Below are 11,791 nucleotides of genomic sequence, written 5' to 3'. Positions count from 1 at the left end.
AAAGGCATTATTAACATCTACCTGACAAAGTTGCCACCCATGAGAAACAACAATCGTTAATATGGTTCAAATTGTCGCAGGTTTGACCACTGGCTAAACGTCTCCTTAAAATCACATCCAGGAACCTGGAAGCACCCTTTCGCCACAAATATAGCCTCTCGTCGAGCAATTGTACCATCAGGGTTTTTTTTATCTGAAAGAGCCACTTGCACCTTATCACTTTCAGACCACGGGGTAGAGGAACAAGTTTCCAGGTGGAATTAGCTATGAGCGCATCAAACTTTGCTTGAACAGCACACTTCCATTCTTAATCAGCTAATGCCTCATCAACTGTACGTGGTTCATAATCATGAATCTCAGCCGTAAGAACCTTGGGTTTAAAGATCCCAGCCTTAGACCTAGTTACCATATGATTAGTGTTACCTGTCGAAACAGGTGGAGAAACCGAGGGATCTGAAGTAGGTCCCTGAGCATAACAACAACCGCTATCTGAAGTACTCAAGAGACGAGGAGATGTCTCGAACTGACCCCTAAGAGATGTCTCTAGTGGACAGAGGAGTTGTGAGCACCTGACGGTGAAGGAACAGAAGTAGAGCAAGGCTGAGATGGTACATTATTGACTGTTCCCACCCTTGTAACATCAAAATACTGAGCACTAGTCGTAACCAGAGGAACATATGTGGAAACTATTGGGCTATTATCGACGGACACACCAGGAGGCGAAGCGAACAAAAATCGTCGTTAATCAAAAACAACATGTCAAGACACAATGACCTTACCATCTGGTGTCAGGCAGTAATACTCTTTATGTTGGGAGTTGTATCCCAAAAACGTGCACGACTGAGAGCGAAAATCCAATTTATGATGTGTAAACAGACGAAATACGGAAAGCAGTAGCATCCAAAAACTCGCAAGTGATCATATGTAGGTTCATGATTATGAAGAACTTGACAAGGAGACTGCCCTTTCAAGACTTAAGTAGGTAGCCGATTGATAAGATGGACGGTAGTACAGAAGGCATACCCCCGGTAATCTATAGGTAGGTTAACTTGAGCCAAAAGAGTGAGACCAGTCTCAACAACGTGTCTGTGTTTTCTCTCAGCTACGCTGTTCTGTTCTGATGTGTATGGGCATGACAAGCGATGAACTATTCCAGAAATTATTCAAAACCATCGTGAATTAACGATACTCACCACCCCAATCACTCTAAAACCGTTTAACCCCTTTACCAAACTGTGTTTAAATCATTTTTTAAAATTGAAGAAAGCACTCCACAGCTTGAGACTTTTGTCGAATGAGATATATCCAAGTAAACTGACTATACATGTCGATGAATGAAATATAGTACAAATGTCCTCCACAGGAAATTAAGGTTGGTCCCCACAAATCAGAGACAACCAATTCAAAAAAAAATTGTATAGTCAGTAGTAGAACAAGAAAAAAGTAGTTTATGAGACTTCCCTCTTTGACAGACGGTACAGATATTATCAAGGTACAATTTATTAGAAACAATATTAAATTTATCAATCACATTTTTAACAATTGAAGCAGATAGATGCCCGAGCCTACGGTGCCATAAGGTAAACATATCATCACCATCACATGGGGACGGAAGACTGGTGGTAAGAGCAGACGGATCACTACTAGACGAGTCAAAGGATGCTTTTGAAAAATAGTATAGGCCATCACGAGTGTGGCCCCTCAGCAAAGGTTCCAGCGTCAGGATGTCTTTAACCATACAATACGACAGATGAAATTCAAAAAACACATTATTATCCTTAGCAAACTTAAACACCGACATCAAATTCTTCCAGATAGTAGGTACGCACAACACATTAGATAGGTGAAGCACTTTACTGTTTGTATGTAAATTTGAATTCCCAACATATGATATATTTGTAGGTGTTCCATCACCCATAAGAAGAGAAGAGTTACCTGAATAAGGTGTGGAGTCACACAGAGTAGTGTTGTCGCGATAGACATGGTGTGAGGCCCCGGAATCAAGACACCAAGACGTGGTCCTTACAGGTAAAGGAACATAAGAGTCTTCATTAGAAAAATCAGACCCATAAGGATTTGTATTAACGTTGGATCCAGATGTGTTCAGAAAATCCGAGGCATTAAAATCAAGAATTCTAGGCAAGCCAACATACAGTGAAGCATCAACATCATGAATCCGTGCCCTAGGTTTAGTCTGCCACGGCCCACAACGGCGTTGAATAGAGTCAGGGGCATCAGGCCAAACCAGATTAGCACTCGGCCTAACAAGATTAGAATTTGGTGCATTATGTTGCCCAGCACTTGGATTTACACTATTTGGCCTATTATAAGACCCAAATTCACATCCACCATTTTGTGGCCTAGATGCTCCATAACACCCAAAATCAAATGGCCCAATATCATGCCCAACATCATGTGGCCCATTATGAGTATGCATAGGAGCCATTACATGTAGCCCACGTGTAGAACCATTTTGCCCACCTGTACCATTATTAGCAGTAACAGAAAAAGGGTTAAACACTCTTGCTGAATTATAGAACGGCACATGTGGTGCCCTCATCTCAAAGCCATAAGGACAGGCCACTAGAGGGACTTCCGAAGGACCAACACTTCACCGATGAACCCCGAGCACAGTCGAACCACCACGAGCACTACGAGCGGCCCACCATCCTTGCTCTCCACCCGGGGCATTGCGTGAGCCGTGACCATCATCACCCGATGGCACCATGACTGGCGCTGTGTTCGGAGCCGAATCACCTCCGTAGTCACGACCAAAACGGTAGTAACACCGCTGGGTGAGGTGCCCAAACCTGCCATAGATCTGGCACTGAATGCGGTTACAAAATCCTTTACCACGGCCGCCAGATGACGAACGACCACCATGACTAGGAGCCACCATCGTTAGGGACGGATCGGACTCCACGAGATTGGCCTGAAGGGGAAGTTCTTGAACAGCACGAGTGAGACGCGTCTCATACTCCAACAGTACATCGACCATCCGTTGAAACGGTAAGGTTTCAGTTGAGAATGATGCGAGTGTGAGTACGACATCTAACTCGGGAGGTAGGCCTGCAAGAACAACTTCGAATTTCTCTGTGTCCTAGATCCGAGAACCAGAGGCTTCGATCAAGGCACAAATATTTTGAATCTTGGAAACATATATAGAAACAGAGAGTGTACCTTTCTTGATGGAGTAGAGATCATGCCTAATGCGTGACAATTTCGAGCAGAAGACGACTACAAAGAGCGGAGTGGCCGTGTTCCAAACATCACAGGCCGTGCACCTATCTGTGAACGAGGGCAACAGAGAAGGAGATATAGTTGAGAGGAGCCACGATATGAGCAACTAATCTTGTTGAAAAAATGTCGAAGCCTCTGGATTGGACACGAGAGAGCCCTCTGGTGTCATTACAAATCGAGGTGGAGCGGACAGCGTGCCTTCCAGGAAGCCATTAAGCTCATAGCCTTCGATGATGAGCGGATATGCTGTGCCATTGAACAAAATTTCCAGGAACTAGCTTATCAGTGTCATGACGAGGGAAGGATTGGACTAGCCGAGCGCCAGTGAAAGAAGGACATCCGTGTTTGATAGAGGCTGAACCGGGGGAGGCATAGCGGCCATACAAGCAACCAGAAGTCAAGTCTCCAGAATCACGGCGACTGATACCATGTAAGCTACCCTAACGAAGCAAGAATAACAAGAAATGTTAAATGAAAAGATAATACTGAAATATTGAATTGTTTGTTTATTGAATTTTCCTTAGTCTTTTGTACACATGTAGATAGAGTTTATATATTGTTAATGAATGACTAAATCCATTAACCTCGGCTAACCAACTCTACTAACCAACTTGCTAACCATGTACCAACTCTGTTACTAACAACTAACAGTCTACCTATACTTTAACACACCACCTAAGTAGGCAAAAATCCAAGGAGAAAGGATTGTATCACTCTATACAATATTAAATCCAATTAAAAATCCTAATAGAAAAAAATCTAATTTATCATTCTCCTATTAGAAAGGAATAAGAATAAGGTGGAATCAAAATTTCATATAGTTATTTCTCAAATTCAAGATAATCAATTGGTAATAAGAAAAGGATTGTATGAAATAGTAACGGCACGTCATTTGTATCTATTTTTTAATAATTTAATGTCATATCAGTATTTTATCCTGAATTTAAACATTTTCATCCTAAAAAAATTAAATCCAAATAAAAATATTAAAATTTACGATTAAATTATTAATGTGATATTAAACTATTGAAAATAAATAATATCTCTATTTTATATAATCAAATCTGATCAATAATAAGGTCTAAAACCTTAACAAATACAAATGTACAAGACAATTAAAGCAATGTGGCTTGGACATAGGGCAAGAAATATGCATTTGTTGTAATGGTAAAGGATTAAGGTACGCTCATGTGCAACAATTGGTTCTCACTAAGACTTAAAACACAGCTCCAATGTAAAGGGAAAAAGGAACCCCACGCTAAATTAAGACTCATATTTCTTTGTTCTCTTTGTCTTCCTTACTATCAAGAAAAGTTTATCGAACCAACCACTAACTTAAGCATCGGAGCACAAAATCTACCTCCCCACAGTTCACTTTTTATTTTGCAAGTTACGCCATCCTTAGCCCATATTTTCGTCAGCCCAACACCATCCTAGTACGACTGAAACAATTGGCACTGTCTGTCAAAATCCTACAACGGAAAGCCATGTAAAACACGATTTTCCAAAGCATGAATGTACCAATTTCACCCTTGCTCAATATCAAAACCTCCTGTACACCCTCCAAATACTTGTCGCAATGTTTTATGGTGTGGCGATGACATCCTATGAGAAATTTTACCGATGTGAAACCTAACATGTGTCAATTGACTTTGAAGTACACTCCATCCCCTTGCATACTGCAATGTAACCGAGGCCAAACTTTTAGTCACCCTACAATCTGTTGGAAATTTAGTTACGAAAAATGATTTTAAGCGTAATGGAATTTCAAAATATTTTGTAAAACTTTGAACCTCTATTGTGTTATCCATGGGATCTAGTTTCCTTAGTGTAGATTTTCATCGTAATGTACATGTAATTTTTTAAAAAGATTGGTTTAATAAAATTCCATTTCACATTAATTGTTGGAAAAATTGTTTGTATGGAAACTTTGAGGCATATTCACAATAGGTAAAGGTGGAAAGTTGAATCATAAAATTATGGTTTCATATTTTACTTCATGAGACCTTTACAATGGTATATCATATGCTCAAAATGATTGAGTGATGAATGAGAAATTAATGTTCAAAGTAAGCTAATTGAAAATATTGTTGAGGAAAAGTAAAGGATTAAATCCCACATTGGTTAGATACCAAGTGTGAGATGTGTTTATATATGTGAACTTTCTTAATAAATAATTATAACTTTGCCTTGTGTACCTAATAGGGTTGAGGTGCACCCGATGTGGCCAATGCAAAATGTATGCATTTGCAGATAAATTTTTTTAATTAATTTAATGGCAGATTTTGTAGATATTTTTCCAAAATTCCAACATTCTCCATGCCTATAAAAAGCCATAATTTTTGAAGGGTTTTACACAAAAAAATACTGTCTTCAGGAAATTGTGTTTCACAGGCCTCATTATTTCATAAAATCTCGATTCTCCTTTATTTCAACTGTTTATTATGGTTTTATTTTATTTTCGTATTTGATAAATTATTTATAAATCATTTTATTTATATTTTACTTCATACTTATTTATTTATAATTAATTTATTTTGTTCGCTAACGTGTTTTGTCTAACATTAATATTGTTTGTTTTTGTTATCAACGATTTTTGCTTGCAAAGAAAAATGAACAAAATATTGGTTCACTGATTACCTAATATTTAAGTAATAATAAGTTGCATTATGTGGTCCGATCATAATACGATAAAACAACTTATATTAGTAGGTAATCTAAATGGCTCATAGTCTAACCAAAATTAAGAAAATCGATTGAAAGACTAAGATGTCATCTACAGAGTCCAAATGGGAGATACCTTATCTTAAATATTGGAATGGATGACTCTCAAAGAATAGAGACATAGATGTGATTATTTGGATTAACAATACATTGAATAGGTTCCAAGTAGAATAAATCCTATATTTTTTTTGTCGATTTATTCACTTGTAGCATTCATAGTGTGGCTTATCTCATTTTTGAGTAAGTGATAGACTATTTGTGCATGTCTCGTAGACTTTGACGCATTGAAAGCTTGAGTTCAATTAGTAGTAGACCTGAAAGCTAGTACGTTGGGTATAAAACTTCTACATAACATAGCTTCACTTACAAAAGTGAAATTCATAGCCCAACAAAAGGGTAAATAATACCCTCATTGGCATTACATGATAGATGGAAAGGTAACGTCGCCACAAGCCATTTGTTTAAGATGGATGATTTAATTATTATGTGTTAGTAATTGACATTTTCATGAAGAAAAATGTAATGGTTACTATGAGATAGAATAGGATCTTGTTTAAGATTCAAGATAAGTATAACACACATATGACAAGGTCATTAGACGAGCACTTGATAAATAGTTTTTGTAATGGTATATAATAGGGAGAACTCAATCATGGTACTTTGGAGGAATTACTCCATGACTAAATAATGTTGTAACTAAAAAATGAAAAGTTGAAACTTGATTAAAAATTATTTGAGCCCTAATTATATATATCCAATTGGTCTCTCCCCTAGATTGGTACAACATTAACAATCTGCAATTGAATTAATGAGATAAAAATATGAAAAAAAATGAATTAGAGAAATAGATAGCACATATTAATATCAGCAGCGAATGTGTTTTCTCGCAATAAAAAAGTGATGACTTAGATATTAAATTAATTTATTAAAATTATCATTTAATTATCTGTAAGTAAATAATTGAAATCCGAAGTTGAAATTAAATTAGTTAGTCATCGAACTATTATTGAACAAGATGATTAAATTTATTTACTCATAGATTCTAGTAAAGTAAATTTGTCATGACCTTAACAAAATTAGAATTGGTTTGAATAAATAATTTAATTAGAAAATTAATAAAAATTATTTTAAATAAATAAAATTTTGGGAAATATAAAATTGTTTATTGTATTGGATACTTTATGTAACACCACTAACCCGTATTTGTCGCTGGAATGGGGTTACGAGGTATTACCAGACGAGACACAAATTCTGAACAATCATATGCATTCACTTGCTCAAACTTTTAAACCATTCAAATGTTAACATAAATTACTAATTTAAATTCTTTACAAGTCATAACATAACAATTTAAACATATATTCAAAGAACACCAAATAATCTATTCATCAAAATACATACAAAATTTCACAAATCATTTCCATAGGGAAAGTCGAAGTTCACATACAAATAATTTCAGTGATATTCTTATTTGACCGAATAATAAGCTTAAAAATCAAACTTACGTTCATCATTAAATGACTAACCTCTACACTACTCAAACATCAATTTTTTTTACCAAGTTAAACATATATGCATCACATAAAACTCATATAATCCTTTTGTTTTATCAATGCCCTAACCACTATTCATTTGGTCATTTTTCAATACATTAGCCGAATGAAATCATACTTAAAACATAGCTTTATTCCATGCTTGAATTTTCATCATTTTCAACTTATCACTTTAAACGCATAACCTTTCATAGAAACAAATCAGTATACATACATATATAAATATATCAACCATAATTTACACATTAAGTCAAACATATTACAAATATATTTCAACTAATGTATACTTATTAAATCAATACAAAACCGAATACCAAAACTTCAAATCATAGTCATTTACCAATTACATCCCATTTATATATCATGCATATAACTCAACACAAATATTCAACCACAATTTCACATCATACTAAATATACCATACACATATACTTCGACATATCTTATCACCATTAGCAAATATATTTGCCATAATTCACATATTAGGTCTAAGCATAAACGAATACACATAAGTAATATTACATATAATCAACCAAAACAATTATATAACATATTCATTACTTGCCATTTAGCAACCGAACATAATAAGCCAATATTGATTCAAATATATATCCATCATTTTATCTCAATACTAAGCCAAAATTTACTATCATTCACCATCCCAATTATACCACATTTCATACTTCCAAAATGAACTAACTATTAAACCAATTATACCATATACTTACCATTTTCATTGTCGAATTATTTAACTAAACATCACAAACATATAGACCAAGGAACATACTTACCAAAATATAACTATCTCATATCAAATTGTTAAATTATCAATTAACCTAATAAGCAAGAAGAACCATATAACCTAATACCACGCATATATACACCATGAAATACACTTCCACATTGAATTTAAGTCATAGCCACAAACACACAAACTTTAACATTATAATCAAGCCATTTTTGCATGGCTCTCAATATATACATACTTCAAAATCATCATAATAACTAAACTAGCCTATACATGCCATAGGTTTGAATTTAAACTAATCTCAGGTTTGAATTTAAACTAATCTCCAAAATCTATAAAATAGAGGCAAACATAAACACATACAGTAAGCTATCATAGCTTAGTAAGTCATAAGAAATTAAACAACTCAATGACATAATCAACTCATTTAAACCAAACCAAATTATACTATCATAGTCACATTTATTCTCAAGCTTACAATTTCATGTATAACATATACTTTCACATATAAACTTTATCATGGTCAAATGTACATATATATATATATATATTAAAAAGGTATCATTCGATTTCAAAACCAAAATATCATTATATAACCAAGTACAGTTACACTCATATACATACACTCATGAATCAAAATATAACATCACATACATATTCATAGCATATAGCTGAATATACTACACAAATGCACATATGTTTACATTAGTAACTTGTATAATTTACATCACATATCAAATAGCCAACTTACCTTATTTTCAAATAGGTAATCAACTAACTCATGCCTGATCGTTTTAGCTCGTTTTGCACATTCGATCACAACTTATCATTGCCCATTGAACCACTCAGAATTGAATAGGATACTCGAATAATCACACATATCGTATAATGCCAACGTCTCAGACGTGGTCTTACATGTAATCACATATCGATGCCACTGTCCCAGACAGGGTCTTACTCGCACACATATAATGGAATCACATATCGATGCCAATGTATTAAATGTGGTCTTACTCTCACACATATATCGGAATCACATATCGATGCCAATGTATTAAACGTGGTCTTATTTTCACACATATATCGAAATCACATACCGATACCAATGTATTAAACGTGGTCTTACTCGCACACATATATCGATGCCATGGTCTTACTCACACATCACATATCGGAATCATACGTCATGACATATGTATCCTAGCTATTCTTAAGGTTCATACGAGGCTTTCAGGCATCATAACTCAATCGAAATGAATTTGAAAATATAGCTCCCTAGTATATACACATTCGGCTAACAACATATATACTCCACATAATTAATTTCAGCATAATAAGCTCGTATTTATTTAAAATAAACAACATCCATTTGCTTATAAACTTACCTAGGACAACAAAAATTGGAACAGGACGACTAATCGACAACTTTGGTTTTCCCCCGATCCAAATCCGATTTCTTTTGTTCTTGATCTAAACATATTCAAATTAAACTCATTCAAACATATTTTAACTCAATTTAGTCTAAAAACACATAAATGGGAAAATTACCATTTTACCCTAACATATTACACTTTTTACAATTTAGTCCAAATTGCACAAAACACAAAACATGCAAAATTTGAGTACACCATGCTTGGGCCGAATCTTCCTTATGTTCATACAAGTCCATAAATTTCCTTTATTTTACATTTTAGTCCTTCAATTTATTATTTTTGTAATTTAGTCCTAATTACTCAAAATCATCAAAAATTTTCAATACAAAACATGTTAACCCAAAACATATCTTTCATATTTCATCAGCTAACATCACAAAGTGCAATTATTCATCAATGGCATAACACAAAATATTCATCAAAATCAGAAATTCAAGCGTGGGCTTTGTACATTACACTGCAACGATCTCAAAAACGTAAAAATCATCAAAAATCGAGCTAGTTACATACCTTAATCAAGCTTAGCTTTCGTCAAACCCTTGACAACCTTTTTCTTTCTCTTTTATTTTGATGTTTCGGTCATGGAAAGAAAATATGAACAAATGGTTTTCTATTTTATGTTTTTTTAATACATATTATTACATAATTCACAAATTTAACCTTTATAATGGTTGTCCACAACCGTCCGTCACTTAATATTATGGTCGAATTGCAACTTAAATAGCTCAATTTAAAAAGACAACAACTATTTGGCCTTTTCATTTTTAACCATCAAATTTTCATTTTACGCGATTAAGACCGTTTTATTTAATCGACACTCAAACGAAAAAATTAAATCACAAAAATTTCACAGATATTAATTCACATATAATAAACACAGAAAATAATTTTTAAATGTTTTTCTGACTCAGATTCGTGGTCCCAAAATCAGGCTGTTACACTTTATATGGGTTAGTTAAAAGTTCAAATAACATATAATTGTACCCAATACATGAGACAAACACAGTGGCTCATCTGACATAGCATAGGTGGCAACCCTAGCTCCAAAGTAAAGGGTGTCACCGGCCATAGCCTTTCCCATAAGGGGTAGGTGTATTTTCTATTAAAATATTATTAATTTTATTTCTCTTTGTTCAAGGAAGACTCTTGTTATTGTTAAATACATTCTTACTTTAATATAGTTTGTTTTTCGATTTTTAGCCCATAGAGAGATATTGATAATCCTTATTGGAAAATTAATAGAACGCTTTTATTGTGTTTATTGATTCGTGAATTAGAGCCCACACCTTAAGTAAGTTGAGTTTGAGAATAGTAGTGAAGATCATTGACCGCCTCTCGACGTGTGAATGTCGAGAGTGTAAATACTGCAACTAAATATATGAATTAGGTGGTATCCACAAGTATACAGGTCAGGTTGTAATATAAATTGTTACAACATAAGACGAAAGTGTTTTGAGGATCGTACCCAGGGGAGGTTTGATTAAACTAGTAATTAACTTCTACACTAACAAGTCTAAATAGTACTAAAGTGAAATCATAGTACGAAGCATCAAAGCTAGAAATATATGGGAAAATAACATGCGAACTAATAAAACAGAAGAAACAATCAGAAATCACTCAATTATGCAACCTGAAGACTAAGTCGTTTTAGTGTTCATGATTATCTACCGATTTAAGATTTTGATTAATTAGCTAGTAATTAACCAAGTTATTACCTTTCGGCCTCTAACTAAATTAACTAGTTGGCAAGAACTACTTATCTTTCGACCTCATAGTTCAAACCAGGACAAGCTGAGAGATGCATGGTAGACTTATCCTTCTGGCCTATCTACCTAATTAACTTCCTAAGGTCTTCAATTCTAAGGTTTAATTTCACTCAATCCAATCCAACTAATTCTAAAAAAACCCTAAAATGTTCATTAATCAATCCCACATCCACTAGATAATATTCCTAGGGTTTTAGTTACCCATGGATCTAGATGCAAAAATCTCCAATTTGACTTCAGACATTCACATAAACATCAAAGAAAAAAAGAGAGAAGAGAGAATTTTGGATATGAAGATGTTAATTATGCACAAAAACATAAAATCCC

General features: G+C 34.3%; 2 protein-coding genes across 2 annotated transcripts; both read right to left on the bottom strand.

Annotated features, from left to right (window-relative positions):
- Window positions 1–1,302: 1,302 nt before the first annotated feature.
- LOC121231812 (uncharacterized) lies at window positions 1,303–2,560 on the bottom strand. The gene is made up of 2 exons (XM_041116570.1): window positions 1,936–2,560; window positions 1,303–1,728 (listed from the first exon to the last, which is right to left on the bottom strand). The coding sequence occupies exons 1-2, from the start codon at window positions 2,558–2,560 to the stop codon at window positions 1,403–1,405; spliced, it is 951 nt and encodes a 316-aa protein (XP_040972504.1). The 3' UTR covers window positions 1,303–1,402.
- On the bottom strand, window positions 1,303–3,316 carry LOC121231813 (uncharacterized). The gene is made up of 2 exons (XM_041116571.1): window positions 3,181–3,316; window positions 1,303–3,100 (listed from the first exon to the last, which is right to left on the bottom strand). The coding sequence occupies exons 1-2, from the start codon at window positions 3,202–3,204 to the stop codon at window positions 2,612–2,614; spliced, it is 513 nt and encodes a 170-aa protein (XP_040972505.1). The 5' UTR covers window positions 3,205–3,316; the 3' UTR covers window positions 1,303–2,611.
- Between the last annotated feature and the right edge of the window lie 8,475 nt (window positions 3,317–11,791).

Source organism: Gossypium hirsutum, chromosome A07 (genome assembly GCF_007990345.1).
Source record: "Gossypium hirsutum isolate 1008001.06 chromosome A07, Gossypium_hirsutum_v2.1, whole genome shotgun sequence".
In the NCBI taxonomy this organism is placed as follows: Eukaryota; Viridiplantae; Streptophyta; class Magnoliopsida; order Malvales; family Malvaceae; genus Gossypium; species Gossypium hirsutum.
Note: the sequence above shows the minus strand (reverse complement) of the source record. Positions and strands in the feature narration are given on the sequence as shown.

Excerpts from the sequence above, each read along its gene's own strand:
- LOC121231812 (XM_041116570.1), bottom strand. The coding sequence starts at position 2,560 with ATGAGGGCACCACATGTGCCGTTCTATAATTCAGCAAGAGTGTTTAAC. Across the intron at positions 1,729-1,935 it reads TGACTCCACACCTTATTCAG|ACATCCTGACGCTGGAACCT; the intron begins GTAACTCTTCTC and ends GTATGGTTAAAG.
- LOC121231813 (XM_041116571.1), bottom strand. The coding sequence starts at position 3,204 with ATGATCTCTACTCCATCAAGAAAG. Across the intron at positions 3,101-3,180 it reads TCTCTACTCCATCAAGAAAG|GACACAGAGAAATTCGAAGT; the intron begins GTACACTCTCTG and ends TCTCGGATCTAG.